The sequence below is a fragment of the Condylura cristata genome, unplaced genomic scaffold, assembly GCF_000260355.1.
Source record: "Condylura cristata isolate star-nosed mole 26May11 unplaced genomic scaffold, ConCri1.0 scaffold00009, whole genome shotgun sequence".
Taxonomy (NCBI): domain Eukaryota; kingdom Metazoa; phylum Chordata; class Mammalia; order Eulipotyphla; family Talpidae; genus Condylura; species Condylura cristata.
The window spans coordinates 45,322,833-45,345,845 of NW_004567110.1; the positions used below are offsets into that span (position 1 = coordinate 45,322,833).

At 37.9% G+C, this 23,013-nt stretch overlaps 1 protein-coding gene across 6 annotated transcripts in view; it reads left to right on the forward strand.

The window, feature by feature from the left end:
* EYA1 (EYA transcriptional coactivator and phosphatase 1) overlaps positions 1-22,497 on the forward strand; it is a 147,149-nt gene extending 124,652 nt beyond the window's left edge. For 3 of the 6 annotated variants that reach the window (XM_012722915.1, XM_004679805.1, XM_012722916.1), the window contains 6 exons: positions 9,134-9,192; positions 9,301-9,461; positions 10,406-10,520; positions 10,638-10,759; positions 14,518-14,618; positions 21,949-22,029. In XM_012722915.1, the coding sequence (XP_012578369.1) occupies positions 9,134-9,192; positions 9,301-9,461; positions 10,406-10,520; positions 10,638-10,759; positions 14,518-14,618; positions 21,949-22,029 (639 nt within the window). Of the gene's footprint in view, positions 1-9,133; positions 9,193-9,300; positions 9,462-10,405; positions 10,521-10,637; positions 10,760-14,517; positions 14,619-21,948 lie in introns of all 6 variants that reach the window. The other 3 variants (XM_004679806.2, XM_004679804.1, XM_004679807.1) reach the window with 3 other exon arrangements.
* The last annotated feature ends 516 nt before the right edge of the window (positions 22,498-23,013 follow it).

Below are 23,013 nucleotides of genomic sequence, written 5' to 3' on the forward strand. Positions count from 1 at the left end.
GCTGCGCCACCAGGGAGGGCCTCAACTTACTGCTTTTTAAAGATAACAGTGTTGAACAATCTTAAATAAGTCCACTTTAAGAGCGAATTTTCAATTTCTGACTTATTTCTGACTTATTAAGACTTTTCTTTCCTTCACCTTAAACTTCAAAGTGTAAGTAAATTTTGTTTTTTTATTGCTTTTTAATTTTTTTTTTTTTTTTTACATTGCTGGTCATGTTTGTACAGAACTTGATTTCTGCTGTAGTCCCCCTCTAATCCCCATCTACCACACCACCACCTGTGAACCATCACCATGGTCCCTTATGCTCTTCCCATCCATTCTGATCCCTTTTCCATCCCACCCCCTTTCCTGGTTTAAGCCTCAGATCTATAGTTGACTAGAGGGTTCCTTTTGAATTAATGTTTTTGTGCCCTTTGGGTAGATTCCTAGAAATGGAATTTCTGGGTGATATGGTAGCACCAGTTTTGATAATTTGAGGGTGTTCACCCAAGTTTTCATAGTGATTGGACCAGTTTGAATCCAGTCACCATGGAAAAGGATTCCTTTTTCTCCACATTTGTTGCTGGTTTGTTATTTTTTTAATGTGGGCCATCCTTGCTGCTATAAGGTGCTATCTCATTGTGGTTTTGTGCAGGGGGCCTTGACCTGCAAGGCTGGGGAGTTGGGGGCCCAGGTCCGGCGAACAAAAGAAACAGTCACACGCGTGTAGCAGAACAAAGAGAGAGAGAGAGAGAGAGATGTCCATCTTACCCGTCTCTGGCTACCAGCCCAGCTCTGAAAACAAGGCACTATGGGCAATCTTTGATTTGCATTTCCCTGATTAAGAAGCATGTTGGATATTTTTTCATGTGTCTGTTGGCCATTTGCATTTCCCCTTTGGAGAAGTCTTTTTAGTTCTTCTGTCCATTATTTAAGTGGATTGTTTACTTTGTTTTGTTGAGTTGTGTAAGCTCTTTGTAGCTCTTTGCTGTAAGTCCCTTATCAGGTATGTGGAATGCAAATATTTTCTCCCAATCTGTAGGGTGTCTCTTCATTTTGGTTATTGCCTCTTTTGCTATACAGCTTTTTAATTTGGGGTACTCCCAGCTGTTTGTCTTTTCTATCATTTTCTTTGCTTCAGGGTATGAATCTTCAGAGATGTTTCTGAAATGGATGTCATGGAGTGTTTTGCCTATGTTTTCTTCAATATATTTTATGGCTTCAGGTTTTAAAGAATGTAATTTATTTAACATAATCTGTCATACAGAAAGGTACATATTCATGGTGAAGGAACTCTAAGCAGAATGATATGAACATAATTAACATGACACCACACCCTAAAAAAAGTAACTTCCTGTGATTTTTTTGGGGAATTTTTTAATGATATGCTATTATATATCCTATCTTATTTTAACACATTTTGAAAATGATAAGAGAAAATATTAAAAATTTGAAAAACATCTTTCATCATGTCTTCAATTACTACTAGACTGACAGTCCTATAAAATTTTAATTACCTTAAATATTTACCAAACTGTAAACCTATACCAATATATAGCTTAAGTGTATCTTATCTTTTTGCTATATAATGTACCATTTTTAGGTGCTTTCTCTAAATATATAAATGTTGACCAAAAACAGAATCAAATTGAAATAATTATCTTACCATTATTGAAACTATTTTAATTAAATCTTTAGGTTTAATACAAGTACTTAGGTCTCCCTATAACTGTAAACATAATTCTAGTAAAATGTCTGCCATTTAAGTAATTCCATACAGGATACTTAACATTAAGTATATTAAAATGCTGTTCATTTAAGTAAAAAACAATAACAGCAGTGTTAGCATCAAAAATTGTATTTATAGCTAATTCTGGAAAACAGATATTAAAACTCCTCTTATCAGTTTCTCATATTTGAAATTGTTTTCCCATTCGCTTCTATAGTTGCTATTTATGGTAATTCATGCTGCCGTCGTTACTGTATTAAACAGCTAGAGTGGGGATGTAAAAGTAAAATTTGTCCAGGTATGTTCTAACTTGCATTTCCCTCAAACTGTCAAACAGAATGAGGCAGATTTCCAAAAGTGCCCTTCTTTAGCCTCCCATGCCTAGGCTGTGGGTTATCCTTACCCTTCTCAGCAGAAAGTGTAGGAGCAGGACAGTGAGGGCAGTGGGAAGGTCACCAGACACCCACAGCAGGTCCTGCCAGATGAGTCAAGAGCCCTGAGCCCCACTTGCAGCCAGCCTCTGATGGTAGGCATGGGGGCTCCCTGCAGCACCAAGCTCTTTATTAAGTCTATTTTTAAGTGTAGTGAGGCCTTACACACATTTAGGGAGCACATTATCACCTTATTTCACATCAGTGAGTATATATACATAGTATGTTGACTCTGAAGGTACTTGTTTTTTTCTAGAGAAATAAGTAAAAAACTAGTTGATGCAAATTTATTAACTTATAGACAGGATTTCTTCACAGGGTCTGGACTTGGAGTAATGAGTCCATTGTCATGAGTTAGAAGGGTTCTTTATATACCTTTTCCATCAATTCACTTGTTCCTTTTCCACCCCTCCCCCCTCATAGAACTTCTGAGTCATAGAGAAACTCTAGGGATGAACCATTTCACCTTTTTTCCCTTAAAGAGCTGAAAGTTATTTCCAAAAGCCACTCTGAAAATTGCTCCCTTAAAATCTGTGTCATTCAAATTTGAGTCACCATGTAATTCCATCTGCACCGTTTAGATTTTCTGAGAAAGGGTAATGTGGGCAAATCCACAGGGGGATGGCTTTTTATTTTTCTTTTTAAAGCCTGCCGATCCCTTGTCCAAATAAAGCTATCAAGTAGTTTGTAAATGTGTTTCAGAAGTTCTGGAAATTCTTCTGTATTCTGTATAATTAAGCATTTTCATTTTTAAACATAAAGGAATACTTCTTTCTAGTAACTTGGGCGTGTCGAAGGTTCCAAGCAAGCATCTATGTTTTTTGGTGGAAGTTGGAGCAGCGGGTGTAACTGCCTAATGACAGACAGGAGGGGACCGGGGCCCCAAGATCACTTCCTCAGGCAGGGCCAACACCAGCTGCTCTCAGTAGGCACACTGCTGAAAAGATGTGTGCAAATAGCCTTCTCTGGCGACTTGACTCTCGCTCCATTTTTACTTTGGAAAGGGAGGTATTGGAACAATTGGCAGTGTGGTGTCAGTTGTCTTCATGGAACATGGAGCAAACAAAGTCTCAGTCAGCAGCAACTGGGCTTATGTTGCTCAGTGTCCCTGAGGGCACATTTGTAACCTTTTTCTATCGTTCCCTTTCATACATAACCTGCTCACCACCTGAAAAACCTGAGTTTCTATTTATTCCAAGATTTCAGGTGAACCCAGAGGTTGTTTCTAGTGTCACGCTCAGAGGTGCAATGTCCTGTGTGCTATTACGTCTCTGGCCTTGGTGCAGATAAGACAACCCATTGTAATGGTCTTAATTCTTCTTGTTAATTTCCTAAACTAACTTGAGTGGCATGGTGTATTTTTACATAATTATGGCACAAGTGAAAAGCTTGGGGGAAAAGTACAACCACTACAGTATCAAAGCAGAATAAATATTTGCAGAAACATTTCTGCCATAACTTAATATTTTGCATATGAGCCCCTGTACAAAATCTGAGTTATTCCTGGGGTTTGGTCCAAAAGAACATGTCTGTGGCCCGTCCCTGGAAGGCCAGAGATGATGATGGATTAGAAAAAGGTCAGCTGGAGTTGCAATGCCAAGAATAATGACAGAAGGGACCAAAAAGGCAGAATAACAGTGCAACCAGAGTTCTGAAGTGAAAGCGCCTTGCCACACGGCTCTCTTAACACTCCCAACATCAGAACTGGTGTTCAGCTGCTTCGAGGTGGCAATTTCCCCCAACCATCCATGTGAGCATTTTATAATCCAGTCCCATGAGTACTCAGATGTCTGGAAGTTGAGGTCCAGTTGTAACTAAAGCTTGCTAATTTTATTTATTTTACTCCTCTCTGAAGCACAGATGGTGGAACCTAACTGGGGAGGCCAGGCAGGGGTAAACATTGGTCATTTGTGGTGCTTGTCTGAGAGGTGAAGGTAGCAGCCTGTCACGTAGCACAGTTCCAGCTGGCACTCAGGCTAGACCCTGTGCCTCTAGTCACCGCCATCTGCCCTCAGCTAACCCTTCTGTCCTGCCTGAAGCCTTAGACCTCCTACTTAGGACGCAACGTGTCAGAGTCACAGGGACACCTCTGCTCTCACCGCCTACAGTTGCGTCTGTTCCTTCCACCAGGCAGAAGCCCAGTTGGCACAGTGACCATCTGTCAGTGGTTTCCCTCCTCAGTGTCAATCATTTAAAGGCCTGGGGATGAGATGAAGAGTTAGGGCTTATTCTGGAGGATCCCGAGGAGTCACATCCTGGCTTCAGGTGGAGACGGGGCTGTGATCACAAACCTGGGCACTGGAAGGCATGGGGCAGAAGGGGAGGAGGACAGGTGAAAATTGGGAAAATAAAAATACGAATTATATTTTCCTTTCCTATTTGGTGCTACTGAGCCTTAATGCAAAATGTTGCTGATTTTAGTATTCCTTTGGAAGGCCATTAACACAAGTACAATTTTTATCCACTTCTTGATCCCTTTCCTGTTCCCAGGCCAATTCTTGCATCCGTAATTTTGGGGAAGAGTTTGACAGCATAGGAGTTAAATTTCTGTGTTGTCACTGCTGTGATCTGAATTCAGTTCCTGGCCAGGGAGCTGACCAACACATGGCACAGCAGACCTCTCGTATCTCATCCACTGCTCCCCTCAGCAGTGTATTTCAGTAGTTTTGCCTGTTCTGCTCCCCACTCTGTCTCTGGTGAATCGTCTCACCCCCACACCTCTGGTCTGCACCCCAGTTCTTCTATGCATAAATGAATCTTTAAAGAGCCCTCCCATCACCATTTTAGGATCTGCTCACTAAATCCACAGTTCTTTGCCTTTTTAAATCTCACATATTTCCTAGGAGAATAATGGTTTGCCCAGTAAGCTGCACCTTTACCCAACCCCGCCCCACAGCCATTCAAAAGGAAAGGTCCAGAATTGACAGTCTGGGATGAAAATGCTATGTTTTCCTGGTGTTCCCATAGCTCAGGGATTCTTCACAACCCTTGCAGTCTACAGTTACCTGATTGCCTTAAAAGCAAAAGGGACTGTTGCCCCTCTCTGATCTAGCAAAATATAGTTTCAGTTTTTCAGATCTTTGCTCTTGGACCCAATTGAAGTCAGTCAATCAGCAGGGAAACCTTCGAAGGTTATTCTGATACTCTCAAGGCAAAGCAAATTCTTTGCTGTTACCTGTTGGCCCATATAACTTTCTCCCTCCTGCTTAATGCTCAGGACCTTTGAATTGCTCCTTCCTTTGCCTGAAAGGCTATCTCTGGAGACAGCAATGTATAGTCCCCTTGCCTGCATTTTTTTCTCCTTAGTACTTATTAATATACCGTGGATTTTGTGTTTTTTCTTGTTTGGGTATCTCCCAGATTAGAATATTAGTTCCAAGATGGTAAAACATTTTTTGTGTTAAATGCTGTGTCTTTAGCATCTAGAACACAGTAGCCTCAATAAATAATTGAATATGTGAACGAATAAACAATCCTTTTCTAAGCCAAGGCACCCAATAGCCAGCTAACTGAATGTTGAGTATGGAATCTACCAGTAGTGAACTCTCTACCACTGCCCACATTAGGCCTCATGCCAGACAACCAAACACAGTGGGGGTTCCTTGGGCAGCTCAGAACTCAACCAGGACAAAATAATGATATGAAATATGCTGCACTGTCAGTAGTGGCCCCTAGACATCTGAACATCTGAATGCTATCCCAAAACTTGGACTTAGTAATGATTTCAACTCCTTAAAACTCATATCACATACATTGGGAATTTTATTTCAAAAGTACATTTTTAGCACAGTCTTTTGGAATAAAAACACATTTTCCCATGGAATTCTATATCTTCTAAGGAAAATACTTGGGCACCAGAAAAATACAGCAATTTCCATTCCTACCTTATGTGTCTATAGACTCTTCAGTGGTGTTGGAAACTTTGCTGCTGTTGTTACTTCAATCCATCTGGATCCACTCCTTTAGTTTTCAAATTCTCTGGTTTTAAAAACAAATTTTGAACACAAAACAACCTAGCCCAGACAGTTAAAAAAAAAAAAGGGGGGGGACCTAAAATGAGGTTCTTAAGAAGACAAGCAAACAGAAAGCTATGTGGCTTCTGAAGAATGGAAGAAGAGATCTCTGCTCGGATCTCAAGCTAACAGGGAACTAGAGAGTAAATGTGCTTGGAACTACACTGGTGTACTCTGAAAAGAGATTTCAGTACCTTAATATTATCCGTACCTTGAGGAGTTCTGGTTTTGAGTAAGTAAGCATCAAGGTAGTATTAATGTCATGTCACATTAAAACTTTAAAATTACAGTTTCTCATTAAACTGTATTATAATGGCTTATTTCACAAGATTTTGTACACCTTTATTTGTAAGCTTGATCAAAGACTTATTTAATGAGTCCTCAGTAGGTATCTTACATATTCCACATTTGTGCAATACGGTATTTTTTTGTTATTAAGTTAAATGTACGATAATTCCTAAATCTTATTTTACACTGTCATTTTAAAGATTTTTTTTTCCATCCTGTAAGGTGCTAATTAGGCCCTCTAAAGAATGCTCTTGATTTTTTAAATCTGCTTTCATGACAGTCATTCAACAAAGATTCTCCCGTGATAAATGAAGACTTCCTTGTTGCCAACACACCAAACTTTGCTTTAATCAAATCACTGTGAAGTGAATTTGGAATCTGTAGGTAAAAGCTTGAAGCTGTTGACACTTAATTAGAGTCAATCAAGACACTGAGCCATACTTCAAATGAGGGCCTCTGCCTGGGAACAGAAAGTCTTTAATAAAGCTAGCAGGAGAAAACAAATACAGGATGTGGAAAGACAATGGTGACAGTGGATCATTAACAGTCATTAGCAGATAAATGTCAACTCTGATAGTAATGGAGATTTACAAAAGTGTTAGTTTAAGAAAAGCCTTTTAGCACACTCCTTTTCCAAAGAATTCTTTCCACCCTAAGAGTTACTTTAGGTCAAGTGACTAGGTCAATTTTGATACCTTGAATTAAAATCTTTTTATCAGTATCCTTTCCTCTTTTATTTCCCTCAACATCCTCCTCTTCTCTCTTTTTTCCCAAGAGAGAGAAATATTCCCTTGTGGCACTATGGTTTCGGTTTCGTTTGTTTGTTTTTTGGGGGGAGATGTGTGATGTGGGGAGTGGGTTTGTTTTGTATACTAATCATGCATCCTAAAAAAAGGGATCATTTAGTAACAGTAAAAACATATTTCTGACCAGAGAAATGGCAGACATTTCTACTCATGATTTAGTAACACTAAATTTAACCCAGAATAAATTTAGTGACTCTAAATTTAACCCAGAATAAGTACATTGTTGGGGTGGGGGGAAAGGAAGAAACAACTATTATCCATCTTCCAAAGTACAGTTAAACTACTAAGTCTAAGAAATTCCCAACTATGTTTTCCAGGAATGACCTGTTTTTCAAATGGTAAATTCACAGTCCTCCTGTGAGGCCCCTAGACTTGCTTTTTCTTTTTTCTTATCTGAGGTTATGGACCTCAGGAGAGCAGGAGAGGGTTACAAGGTCAAAGTCTTTTCCTCCTTGGAACTTGCTGCTTGCTGGGAGAGGGTTGCTTGGAAAATAGATGCTTTAGAGAAGGGGTTGGGGGTCATGATTTTAATTCTGTTAAGCAACAGCTGGTTTGAGTTTCTTTCTACTTCTATCTCCTGCTCCCTTCCTCACAAATCCATGGAGAGAAAAGAATTTGCTCAAAAGGAACCAGCAACATAAAAATACACCTTCTATTACTGTGGTGCTTTGTACATGACATCTTACATATGACAAATTGAATACTAAGCACTATAGGAACACATTTGATTTTTTAAAACTATGCTGCAAATAGGACTAGAGCTTTAGAAGAACCTTTTTTGATACATGACATATGCCTGGAAATATCTTTTGATCATTTTTAAACTAAAATGCCTATGAATGGAAATGAATGGAATGAATGGAAATGCATATAAGATAGATTTCCTGGGTCTGTGGAGCTAGACTACAAGAAAGCATTGTAGCTGACATATAAAAGCTTGGCAAGGACATGCCACTGGTTTCTGGACTAGAGCCCCGTTGTGAGTTTGTAGTTTTCATTCATCCAACAACTGTTTATCAAGTGCCTGAGCTCCTGCAACCCTGCTAGGGCCGGGGGCCCTGTGGTGAGATGTAGGGGCGCTCGTGCAGACAGGTGCATGCATGTGAGCCCCCATACATTTTAGACACAGTTAGGGCTTCCCACTCTACACATTTTACATGTGGCTTGGGATTTTTTAAGTCAAGTATATACAAATGATTCTATAATAAACTCAAGCTAATTTTTACAATGAATACAGAGAATAAGGAAACAGTAAAAAAAAAAAGAGAGAGAGAGAAAGGCTGCATGGTTTGATTATTTTTATCTAGGTTTTGAAGTCTCCTGTGTTTTCTTTCTCTTAATACAGTGAGAGAGAAAGAGACAGAGAGAGAGTATATAAAACTCACATCTCTGAAATCAATGGCAAACCAGTAACAGATTTCTTGTCTGGGCTCCTCAGCATACTGGCCTCGGGCTGTGTTGGTGTGTGGCTCAACAGCAATCAGAGGTCATAATTTCATTGGCAGTTAGCATCAGGTTTAATTTTTCTAGCATGCTGCATTTACTGAAATGTCTGGTTTCAGTTATGCGCAGGCACTGACTGAATCAGCTCGGAGCAGCATGATGTCTTCAGGTACCCGAGGTTTATGGAACACATATGCTAATTGTTTTCAATCACTTTCCTTTCTAAACACAAAAATGTGTTTTCTGAAGCCAAATAACAGTAGTTGTTAATGACATTGCTCTGTTCTTACATCAGAAGGATGTGAAGTAGGTAAAAATGTCAATTTAGCAAGACTGCCACCTACTGATTGACATGGTTGAAAAGTACTCCAATTAAAGTTATTTTCTTTTAATAGAGATGCTGTTAGAAAATGAATATGTATAATTTCTATTGCATTTTAGGAATGTGACCAAGTTCATATAGATGATGTCTCTTCAGATGATAATGGGCAAGACCTAAGGTGAGAACACAGAAATGTGAAGTGATTGTCACCACTTAATAGTTTAATTGCTCAGCTAATTGAAAGGAACATTTTTGTTAACTTTGGATTTTGCTTGCATCTAAATAGCACCTATAACTTTGGAACAGATGGCTTTCCTGCTGCAGCAACCAGTGCTAATTTATGTTTGGCAACCGGTGTACGGGGAGGTGTAGATTGGATGAGAAAGCTGGCCTTCCGTTACAGACGAGTAAAAGAGATCTACAATACCTACAAAAATAATGTTGGAGGCAAGTGACTGTCACTGGTATCTTAGCAAGTTAGTTAAGACAGTTTAAATAAAAATCTCAAATTTTTGCATCTCACATTTTTGGCTGTAAGAGTTTTGGAGCATCTTCATCTACCCATTGTAAATCTGCTTTGATTTCCTTACAGAAATACTAGAGTCAACTGCCCTGAGTAGTCTAGTCTAGGTCTGGCTCTATATTCAAGAGTACTGGTATTACCTGGAATAAGTTTCTGGACATCTCTGACACACAGCTGTCCTTATAAGGAAGTGGGATTAATAACATTGCCCAAATGACTTCAAATAGATTTTAAAGTTTCTCCCTAGTAGAGACTTGTATTCATTTGGATCTTTTGACCATGGCTTAAAATGGCTATAGCCTAAAAGAGAATACGTTGATATAATAATGAAAAGTGTAGGGATAGTGTAGATTAGCAATTGGTTAAATCCAGATGCTGGAATGATATCATCAGGAATCTCTTCCTTCCTTTGGCTAAGGGTCATTCTAGCTCCATCCCTCCCAAAAGGTGGCAACCCAGTTGATAATTATGAGGTTGATAATTCTACCAGTGTAGCACCTTCATGGGGTGGAAAATGTCTTTCTGAGAGAGACAGCAGAAGTTCCAAGATAGACTTTTCAGTGGTCAAACCAAGGTCACTTGCCTATCCTGGGAGCCAGATGTCAGCCCTTCCCAAACAGAGTAGTGGGATAAATAGGCTCCTCAGAACAATGAAAGATGACATCTATGACCAGAAGGAGGAATGCTAAGCATACAACTACACTAGATGCTTCCTACACTGTTAAATATTTATCAAATGATAATATAAAAATTTGATATACTATAAAGCTTGAGGTGGTGTAAGGAATAACATTATGTGTTTATTATTTATAAAGTCATGTAGACACATTGGCAAGGAAGTAGCCTGTCATGTGTTTATAATCCACAGGTCTGCTTGGACCAGCCAAGAGGGAAGCCTGGCTGCAGTTGAGGGCTGAGATTGAAGCCCTGACGGACTCCTGGTTGACCCTGGCGTTGAAAGCGCTCACACTCATTCACTCCAGGCAAGTTCTCCCCAGATCACTCTAGTGGTGCCTTGGCTAGAAAAAGCTTTGCTTATATTTGTTAATTTTGGAGATTTATTTTTCAACTGTATCTTTTCCCCCCCTCTATTTTCATAGGACAAACTGTGTGAATATTTTAGTGACAACTACTCAGCTCATCCCAGCATTGGCGAAAGTTCTGCTATATGGATTAGGAATTGTATTTCCAATAGAAAATATTTACAGTGCAACTAAAATAGGTGAGCTGCTTTTATTATTATTTTTTAACCAACATATTTTCATCTCCAGGTTTATAAAAATGAAGGAAAGTAAATAAGATTTTTTTTGTCTTTCAGAATGCTAAGTGCCAGAAAGGTAGAAGGAAAAATTTAACCAATTTATTGTCAAAAGACAGTAAAAAATATATAAAACAAAATTCATGTAGTTGAACTCAGGCAAGTTGGTTTTATTAAACTAAAGTCCTACGTATTTTGGCTGCAGTCAATTTACTATCTAGTCTGGATTATTATTTTATTCCTTTAGGTAACATCAATAAAGAAAATTTATAAGCAAAAACAGCAGCAGTATAGAATTACAGAAAGCAGAAGAGAATAATTCTATTAATAGCATTAATGAAACAATTCTAGTAACAAATTACTACTACTGAAGGCATTTTTCTCTTAAATTTAATCTGAATGTACAAATAATTGAGTTCCCATTTTCTTATGGCAATACCAAAAAAAAAAAAAAACTTGCAAGAAAGATAACATCGTTGGGGAAATATGACTCATGCAATATACAAAGATTACAAGCCAAGCAGAATAAAAGTAGGGAGGCAGTTCTCAGACAATTTGCTACCAGGGGAAGTAGTAGTCTTATGTAGGTAAGCATATTCAGTATCTACTAGATCATCAGAACCATACTAAATATTTTACACATGATAGTCAACCTTTTAAATTTAACCATTTTGTAAATAAAAAAACTAAGTCTTGGAGAACTTAATTGTTCAAGTTAAAAGGTAGTAGGTAAGGGTCAAATGAGGTATTTGATTCCAACCTCTTTCTAACCTAGGAAGTTTACAGCTAAGTCTCTTTAAGGGGGGAACATTTTACTCCCATTCAGAATGAGGCAGAGGGCAAGTGTCAGTGTAAACTAAAGAGAAGAAATTACATTTGAGCTGGGTAGGGTAGATAAGAGTTTCCTAGGCAGGTGGGCTAGTAGGAGGAAAGGGACAGAGCAGTTAAAATATATTCACTGCTTGCTGTGGGATTTGTGAGTGGCTAGTGTGCAGCCGAAGCTTGAAAGGCTGGCTTGGATCTTATCATAAATGCCTTTATATATTATTCTGGTGATGTGAATATTATTTCATTGTGTCCTGGGGAAAGAAGTTAGGTAACCTGCCTGGTGGAAAGGTTCTATGTGGTCACTCAACTCTATGTAAATACAAGGGGCAAGAATAGAATATCTATAGGTCTCACTCTTCATCTGATGTCCTTCATCTGATGATACTTCTCCCTCAAAGCACCTGTTACATTATTGGTAGACAAATTAATTTGTAGGGTGCTCATAGTCTGACTTCCCTACGACTGTAGTAACCTGGATAGCTGAGTCTCCTTAGCTCATTGTTGTGGTTATAGTATCCAACACATAGTAAATGCACAGATGTTTGTTGAATGATAGGGAAGAATAAATGTTTATTCTAAGGAAAGCTGACACAGAGGTGTCTTCAAGGCCACTGGGACACTGATGAGAAATCAGATGTATCGGGAAAGAAAGGCTTGAGTTCATCAATGTTAAAGTTGAAGAGTTTACGGGTTAGAAATATCTAGATTTTTAAGATGACTGGTAGCTCATGAGAAGAGCAAATAGCAGAATGTCGAAAATGACTTAGAATATATCAAACAGAAATTATAGTAGGTTGATGTAGCCAAAAGTTATGTTCCATAAAAGATAGCTATCTATTTCATTACATTGTCAGGTATTTACCCTAGGTATATTAATGAAGTAGAATCAATTGTGTTTTGTAAAGAAGAATCCAAATATAAGTTTATCAACACATAAATATCAGAATAATTGCCAAAGAGAAATGTAGTATAATAAACAATGGGGAGAGCTTAACTTCCTTGAAGAAACAAGAATAGCGTATTAAATGTCATGTACATTAAAACTAAATACCAAATAATTTGCAAATATTAGTATAATAGGAATTTATAACAATCAAGTATTAAGTATTTTGCTTGTGATATTTAAGCTTCAATTTTTTAAAATCCAGAATATAAATTAGGATTAGGAAAATGTGTAATGATGAGCACTATCTCATTCAGCAAAGCTGTGACATTTTTTTCAGACAAAATGGATTAATCAAAATGAGTACTTATCTAAGACTTCAAACTAACTCTTAAAAGTTTCCTTTGATTAATCTTTATGGTGGAAAATGTCTAGGTGACCTAAAAATCACAAGGAAGACTATAGTAGATAGCACATAAGCTATGATTGTTTTGGTCCACCATAGCTTCACCTAGAAATAACACTGAGTTTCCTTTCCTTTATCCACCCAAAAAAGGGGAAGCTTTGCAAAACCCCATAAAAAATTCCTTCTGAGTAAGAAAATGTAAGTTTTCATAACATCTCAGTTTTTTGGCTATCTATTTGTAGTTAAAACTGTATTTTGTACTTTTTAAAAACTCTTCTTTTACTGAGGTAAGTTGGATATTACACTGCATGATTTAGGGACATTGGTTCACACCTCTTTGGATGTGTTATCACACCTGCACTGCATTTGTTTCTTAGTGATTTAATATTTCACAGTTTAGTGGGCCACTAAAGAAACATTGAAATTAACATCCTTGAAGTAAGGCGGGCCCTATTTCATTCTGTCAGATGCAAACTAGAGATTTCAGTGCAAAATACAAATATAAAGCAGACATTTGTTTAAGCAAACAAGCAATTTGTTCGTGTGTATATCTGATCCTTATTTGAAAGAGGTGCAGGCTCTGCTCAGTCATTTACATTTGAAAACTATAACCTTCCCCATTGTCCATTAAAATGACCCTTTTGGCAGCGTGGGACCTAGAACACCAGCTTCTTCTCTAAGAAGCAACAATGGCTGCATTAACTGCAGGATGTACACACAGTGTAGCCGCCAGTGAAGCTCAAGCTAAGTCTTGACATGGGAAAGATAATAGACAGATAAAGGTATTCAGTTACCTTTCTCCCATTTTTTTCCTCCAGAAAAGTGCTTTATTGAACATTCGATGCCTGGGTAAGGCAGGCTTGACCTGTCTGTGTGCCCCCAAATTACCGGACGTTTATTTCAAAACAGTATTACAAGAATATTTCAGGCAAACACACTAGGCTTTGGGGGTCCTTAATTCAAACAGAAACCCAATTTGAAAATGAAGAGAGATACTAATTTAATTCCATTGTTTTGATTTCTGTTGCTGTAACAAAGCCAATCTGCTGGGTTTTTTTTTTTTTTCCCCATGCTTCTTAGTAGCCTGTGGATTAGATATTATCTCCAGAGCTTGATATATGAACATCTTTACAGTGGTATTCCCATTTCCCTCTCTGCCCCTGTAAAATGTCTCTGGTTTATAGTTAGCCATCGTTTTTACTTTATTACAGTTACTTTTTTTTTCCTGATCCCTTACACTCGCAGAGTCAAAACTAGGTTGGGGAGAGTGCACAGGATTATGGTGATGGCACGCAGATGAACTGGTGGTGGGAAGTCCACAGGGATTACAACCGAGATGAAAAAAAATGCACATTGAAGAGGATGTAAAAAATAAGTTCTTGGCAAAAGAGCATTAAAATCATTCTCTCCCAAGGGAAAAGACACGACATGGTTATTTCACAATTTTTGGTTTATTGTGCTGCCCCAATATCCTATGTAAAAGTGCACTCCCCTTTGTTTGTATAGGATAGAATCTAATCACAAGCATGGAGCTGTTTTACATAAAAAGTTGAAATACCATAGAAGTTACCCAAACTTTACACATTTTTGTATTTTATTTACTAGGAAAGGAAAGCTGTTTTGAAAGGATAATTCAAAGGTTTGGAAGAAAGGTAGTGTATGTTGTTATAGGAGATGGTGTCGAAGAAGAACAAGGTGCAAAAAAGGTGAGTTGCCCTCCATGGTATACCTGGTGACATTTTCCATAGCTCTCAGAATTCTCATAACGGAATCACTTAAACAAGTTCCGTTTCTCTAAAACAGATCATGAAACATGTTCAGAATTGTAATCACAGAATTGTAACCACTGAAACAACATTAAATATCATTTGTGAAGAGTAACACACACAAAGGCGTTGGTCCTTATACCACAGAGTTTGGGAGCAGAACAGGCAGCTGTGATATTTTTTCAGACAAAATGTCTGCATTTTGCAGCCACAGTGAGTGCAGTGCCAGTTCCTGCCAGGCTGCCCTTTTCCATATTTGTGCAGATACATTACCTTGGTACTGGAGTCTGGGTATAGCGTAAGAGCCTCACAAACATCATTTCAGAATTCTACCAGTTGGTCAGAACTAGCTTGCAAGATGAAAACTATTTCCTGCCATAGAGTAGATGCTTCACCTCTTTGGGGGTACTGGCAAAGTAGAAAAGGAACAAAGCTAACCATTGATATTTTCATGCCCCATTTGCCTATAGCTGTTTGTAATTCCTTTGCATCCCTTATTTAATGATCCGTCAACAATTATCAAGTAAGTATTTAAATACTAAATACATGGCTACTGAGCATATAAAACAGTGTATAGTCCTGCTCTTGAGGAAGTCTGTGAGGCATACTGATGGAGTAATGAATGGGTGCAAGAGGAGCAGGGAATTCGGCCTGAAATTGTGTGACAATTTCAATAATGCATTCATTGGTGCCTTGGCCTGTCACTCAGGGTCTTGAGAGTCTGTAACAGCCTTACCTTCTGCTGCATGGTCATATCCCCAACACCCTAACCCTACTGTCATTGTCTCAATCACTTTCTAACAACCACTTCATGAATCACCTTCTCTATTTCCTGTTTTTAATATATAGTAGTGCTCACTTTAATTAGAGAAACTTTTATGTTTAATACTTGGGTTCTTGAGTCAGACAACCTGGGTTTGAATGCTAAACATGGAGATAACAGCACCTGGCTCAGTAGGAAATATTGAGTATATTTAAGACATAGACAACCCCTAAGATAGAAACTGATCATATAAAAACTGTCACCATTATTGTGTTGTATGCATGTAGTTCAACAATAGAATGGAAGGTAGAGTGTCCTATTTTGCTTGTTTTTTTTTTTTTTTACCCTGCATTTGAATTTTTCTTTATAACTTTAAATCTTGGTGGAACTGTTTTTAAGGAACCATAGACATAGAGGATCATAGGTCTTTTTCAAGTTAGTGGTTTTGTTTTCCTTGGATAAATATTCGAAAGCATAATTTCTGGATCACATGGTAGTTCTACTCTTCTGAGGAACCTCACCAATTCTCACCCTTCTTTCAACATCCTTAACCAACACATGCTGCCTCTTAATGGTTTTTTGGCTACTTCTATTTCTTTGGAAAATACTCTTCCCATTTTTAATCAGATTGTTATTAAGTCATAAATTTTTATGTATCTTGGTCATTAACCTCTTGCCTTCAATTTTAAGGTGTTAGCCATCTATCAACTAACTACCTTTCACATGTCTTTTTCTTCAAACTTGTAAAAAAATGGCTAGGCTTCTGTGTGATTTAAAAAAGTGTGCTGTCAGTGTGTAGAGGCAACTGTATTTTCATTTTTTTTAAATACAAAAGGCATATTTATTGAGACACTGCTAATAGAGATAGGAAAGGTCTGCGGCACTGATAGCAGTTTTGATTGTAAATGTATATACACTTTCACAAATCTAGGATGTCATTGACATGATTAATAGTGCTCAATTTTGAGACTATATGTTACCATGGTCACATCCCATTTTCTCTTTCTGGTAGCCCAAACAAGCCCCCCTGAAGTAACATATGTGACACCATATGCTATTTCTTTGTCCTGACTTATTTCATGTAGCCTGTCTCTCCACTTTCTTCCACGATGTATAGCTGAGTACTATTCCTGTGCGTATCCATAACTTGGCTATTGTCAATCATCCTGCAATGCCAATACTCTCAAAGTACTGTTTTTGTGTTCTTTGGAATTGATCTATTTTTAATATTGAGACACCTCCATACTGTTTTCTGCAGGGCTGGACCCATTTGTTCCCACCAACGGTGTAGGAGGGTTCCTTTTCTACCATATCCTCACCAACACTTGTTTCTGGTCTTTTTTATATAGATCATTCTCACAGGTATGAGGTGGTATCTCATTGGGGTTTTGATTACATCTGCCTAAGTTTAGAAAGATAACATTTTTAATGCACGTTTCCTTTTGATTTTACTTATATGACACATTAGCAGCAATTTTTATTCTGTAGTGCTAAAATTCTATATGTGAGATTGGAGTTCATCCTTAAAGAACCCACTTCTGTCTAGAGGGGAAACATAAGAAAAAGTAGTGCAATGAAGTATACTTTATAATGAATTGTTAGAAAACAGCCTAGATATATTAGTACATAGAACTTCGTGTCTATTTCAAAATGTAAATGTAGTTCTGTTATTTATTTCTCCACTAAATTATCTTTATGTCATGCAGGGGCAGCTGTATCTTTAGGATAAGCTCTAAAAGTGTAATAACCTAGACAAAGATTTTTATGGTAGTGTTTTTGAAACACTGATACATGTCAATAACAGCAAAGTTCAATTTACTTTTAAGTTCCCCAAGCATCTGGCTTTTCTCAATTATTGACTTGTAGAAGCAGAGGAGATAAATGCAAAATATTAGGAAAGGTGGGGCAGGAAAGATTTGTTTTCCCATAGTCCCACAGCTCCTGTTACCTGATGCAATATCTCCACTTTGGATGTGAGATATAGTGTAAAGAGAACACCTCTGTATTTCTACTTTACCTTCATCCCATTTCTCACTACCAGCCAGCCATACCTACGGCCCATCCTTACTGTCACCCTAAATTGCCCAGGATACCTCTTTCTTACAGTGCTCCCTTTATATTCAGATATAAATTAAAATTTACTACATCATTAAAAAGCTATTAAAAACATATGGTCTACTTAAGTCACTTGTTAGCTTTTGGCATGCATGTGGGGCATCCCATTTCATCTACTTTGCCCCTTTCAGCTTGTATCTTCTCTCTTCCGAATTTATCATTGAGATACAACAGAAATATAGCACAATGATTTGACTTACATAGATCATATTGTATTGGAAAAGTGTACATTCATTTACCTTGCTCACTTTTTTTTTTAAAGATTTATTCATACAGAACTGGGGTACAGGCCAGAGATGTGGAGGGTGAGAGGATTCACCAGAGACAGTGGGGTGAAGAACAGGCAGATGGAGGAGGTACACTGCTGAGGGGAGCAGCGGGCGGGTCAGGAGAGGTCTGCCACGCCATGTGGTCACCTCCGGGGCAGGCGGGAATCGAACTCATGCGGAGGTGGCTTTAGCTTCTCAGTGTTGTGCTTTAGCCCGCTGCACCACCAGGGAGGGCCCTACCTTGCTCACTTTCAATTGGATTGTTTTTACAGGTGACTATCCAATTTTACCAAGAACATTACTTTATTGACCAAAATGTCAAAACAATCCATATTCTCACTGAAAAATCACTTAATGTTTACTTTTGTTAATTACATTTTACTGTGTTTAGTTCAATGTAAGTTAGCATTCTAACTGATCAAGAAGGGAAAGTTCACTTCTTTAACATATTTCTTGATATGATCCAACTCTTACTTACCCTGATGTTTTCTTCCATATTCTAAAGTGCTTCTCTTTCACTTGTACAATCCACTCTAATAGAGTACATTGCCTGAACCCACATATCATTTCAGACATGCTGCAATGGAAAACTGGAGTTTTTTTTGCAAAAAGAAACATGGTTTTGATGACACATGAGACACATTAAGCCTTTGATACAATGTGTTCAAGATTTTCATCTATGACTTGGATAGGATTTGAAATATAGCAAATTTTATATGTGTATATATAACAGCCTAAAACCAGAATGTATGATGCACCCCCTTTCTCAGGTTTGTTTTGGTTACTCCTTGTATTTCTACATAACTGTTTTCCTACCTGTGTTAAATATCATTATTAGAATCTTGATACAGATGGTACTGGGCAGTACCGACATGTTGTCACTAAAAACCTACCTGATTTTTCTTTTTTTCCAGATAATTCATTACTAGCATATACAGCACTGCTATTGATGTGTGTATTAATTTTGATCCTTTTATGGTTAGGGCATTTCAATTCATAATCCCATACTACTTTGTGTTGTAATGATTCAGTTTTAGCAGATGTGCCTTACCTGTTAATTCTTGGTATCATTTATTACATAACAATCACATTATTAACCTAAAGTTGAAATTTTTAAAACCTAGATGCAATCCTAACTTCTCACAGATAAAATTTGGGTTATAGGGAAATTGAGTCAATAATTCAAAGACACAGTTGAGAGTTATAACCTACTTTCTTGCATCTACTCTTCTTTGCCTGCCAGTTACCTCACTTCATACAGGAGATATTTGGTCTAGGCAAACACTGGGAATTAATTGTTTACTATGTACCTAATTTCCCTGTGAAGTTCCTGTAGATACAAATTTCTGTCGTTACTAGTTAGGCAAGATACCATTTTGTAATAATTACTTGTTAACATGAATTTGAGTGCCTAGTCTCATGTAGGTTAAAAGTAAACATAGTTCTTACAGAAGCCCACACTGCTTGTGTGTTTGAACTACAGATCATGTAGCAGATGTCATTATCCTTTCTGTTACAAACATTGCTGAGGATGTAGTTGCGATACTTGTATGGGAGTGATGCTTAGGGTTTGTCAGAGTAAATAGAGCATTTAGCCTTTAGATTGTGGTGAATTGTCTTATCATTTTAACTTGTTTCAGGGTGATACTTGACCATGTGTCAAATAGCTTACATGTGTTCTAGGCTGGCTTCCATGCTTACACCTGTAAAGACAAGACACAACCCTTGCACTGGTCCTTTAGGTATAAATTGTACATTAATTCCATAGTAAACTATGTACCAAAATTTAAATTTTCCAAGTTCACCTTTTGATTGTATTCTATAATAATACCAGTGAGTGTGTATGAGTACCTTGTTGTCTGTAAGAAAGGTGTCTAACATTAGGTGGTCAGAATTCAAAAGAAGTTAACTAAACATATAGAAACAGTGCTGAAAGTTTCTGGATTGGTGAGGCCCCTTCACATTCTCAATAGAACTACTTACAGCTCCCTTTATGCAGTTTTTCATGAAAAGCAACTTTGGCAAAAGGTAATGATCTACCAAATTAGAGATAATAGGTATACCAAGTAAGTGCTTAAATATGAAAACACTAATTTAACATTCAAAATCTTCTAAAATGATCTAGCTTTAAGATGGTGTGTCCAAAATGGACTCAGTCAGGATGGCATTGAGCTGGTGGGATTTAAAGTGATTTGTACTTTGTGAACTTTTACTGAACAGTTTCTATTCTAATAAGAAAAGCTTTCATAAAAGTTGTTTTTCACTAACCTATGAATCATCATCATGCACATTTTTCAGTGTCCCTTACCAAGAAAAGCATGGATAGTGTGTTTTAGTTTTGTGACACAGCGCTAATAATTTACACTGAATACAAAAGTCTTGGAGAACAATTAGGAAGCATGATAGCACATGGGATTTAGGTCTGATCATCTCTCTATATAACCTTAATGTTTTCAACACAAACTAGCCATAACACCTCTCACTGAAGTTTTAGAGAGGCTTAACAGACATTTTCTGGCATAAGGTTCAATTAACCATAACTACCATTAACCTCCTGTAGTCAACCTTTTCTCTCACACATATTCAATGTCGTCTCAATGAGTTTCTCCTTGATCCTCTTCCCCAGAACATAAAACCACTGCCATTAGAATGGTCATTCTTTCATACCTCACTAAATTATCACCTCTTTTTCTACAGTTCCTCTCTCAAAGGGAATGGGCTACTCCTATTATACTACATAGTTGTGACTGTTAGGCATTTTTGCTACTCACCCACAGACTGTGAGAAGGTAGGCCAGGGACATGTTAGACATTGTTCCTGCAAAATGAAAACATCATGAGTAAGTACAAAATACTAGACTGCCTTTTTCTACTACTCTAAAATTGCCAGTGACTCAACCTTATAAATATTTGAAAAGAGAGATCTAGTTTTTAGTTCTGGACTATCTTGTTACTAATGGATAACAAAGATTTTTCCATAATACTATAGAACCCATTTGTGATTGGATTATGGTAAATGTTTTTAGCAGATTACTTAAATGCAAAGGTGCTGTGAATATAGCCTGTGCTTTCCCAAGTCAGCTATGTGATCTATAGCAATATACTGGCACGCATTACAGATCCACAACTAATCCAAAAAAAACCTAAGAGAATCTTCATCTTTCAGAAAATAAAAGCTGATGCGTAAACACTTACTCTAGTGGAAGTTTAGTCATGATTTTATTCCTGTTTTTATTGTCTGATTAGTTCAGATATTTCACAAAAATTAATTTTGTTTAAAAATTATTTTTTTGGTTAATTTCCTAGACTACAAAAAGAAATGCACCCTAGAGGTACATTTAATAATTAAAATGATAGCTTTTTTTTAAAAAAGATTTATGCATGCAGAACTGGGGGACAAGCCAGAGATGCAGGGGCAGCAAGAGGATTCACCAGAGACAGAGTGGGGAACAGAACAGGCAAAACTGAGGAAGTACACTGCTGAGGGGAGCTGTGGAGAGGTCAGCCGTGCCATGTAGATTGGCTTCAGCCTCTTAGTGCTGTGCTTTAACCCACTGTGCCACCAGGGAGGGACCAAAATGATAGCTATTTTAAGTTCATGTCATAGTAAAATTAAGTTTTGAGGCCCTCCTTGGTGGCGCAGCAGGTTGAAGCACAGCACTAAGAATCAAAAGCCTCTCCTGACCCGCCTTCTGCTCCCCACTCTGTCTCTGGTGAATCCTTTCACTGCACCTCTGGCCTGTACCCCAGTTCTGTATGCACAAATAAAACAATTAAGTTTTGAAAATGCATACTACTTAAACATTGCATACAAACTTTGAAAGGGAACTCGGGGGCTGTGTTTTAAGTTTGGAATTTGTATTCTAGTCACAGTGTAGATGTAGTAACACTTAAGAATCCATCCCCTTTACAACAGACTTCATGTTACACTTTTGAGTACAGTGTAGTATCCTTAAGGGAAGAAAGTCGGACCTTTTTCATTTTAAAAATAGGTGGTGTTGAGAGCTTAACTGCCAGATTTCCCTTCTCAGAAAGAAGGGAGTCAGCAGGGTAGTGGGTCTCAAAAGCCCACAGAAGGCTTGATACCCAGCGTGATTGGTCTCACCTGCATCTTCCCCTTGCAGCATGCCATGCCCTTCTGGAGGATCTCCAGTCACTCGGACCTCATGGCCCTGCATCACGCCTTGGAACTGGAGTATCTGTAACAGCCACGTAGCACTTTGAAACTGCACAACTGCCCTGTGATCAGGGACAAATCCAGCAGGTCCGAGCCTTGTGTCAGCGCCGGACTACAGAATTTAGCGATTTCAACATACTGATGCACAGCGGCTACGGGTCTTCACCTCTGCCCTTGTGGTAAATGAAGGACCACATCTTTTTCTTCAGAACAGCTGTTGACTCTAGTACTGTGAATCCAATGAAAATAAGCCATGAGAATGTTCTAGCACAGTGTAATGTGTCTTTGCCACATTTACTACATGGTTCAAACCTGTGAAGAAAGGACCTGCAAACACTTAAGTTTTAGCATCTTCAATGTGACATAAACAGCTTCTCCAATTCAGTAAACTTGATTGCACAACCGAGACTGAAATGTGTTTCCTGAATACCAGTGAGGGAATTTTCTTGTAAAGAAGGTTTATTTTATGGTGTCTCATACCCAGGGTAATCTCTACATCTCTACTTATTTATGAACAGACTTAAAGAAAAACAGCTTTATGGAGGTATCATTCACATACCATACAATTCACTGACTTTTTTTGACATCAAATTGAAGACAGTGGCATAATAAGCAATGAATGGCCTTTGCCTCACGACACAGCAAGTACTTTGAATTTTAGCACATTGCAAAGTAGTTTAAAGTATGTCTAATTTAAACGTATAATATGTACATCACTGAGACAATCATGTACAGAAAGAATTTTTGGTGTAAATTTGTATTAATGGACGATTCTTTTACATATTGTTTTGGGAAATGATATTGCAAGGTAGCAATACCTTGCTAGTGAAGTATGAGGCAATATGTGCACAAACGCATGTGTGGTGCCTTACAGTACGTGATATAAATATGTAGATACTGGATTTCTTTTTTTTTTTTTAGGATGTTGTCAAGACCAAAAGCATGGATGTCAGGTGTCAGTAGGGAAAAAAAAATTTGAGAACAAGATCCTATCAGTCTTTTTATGCTATTA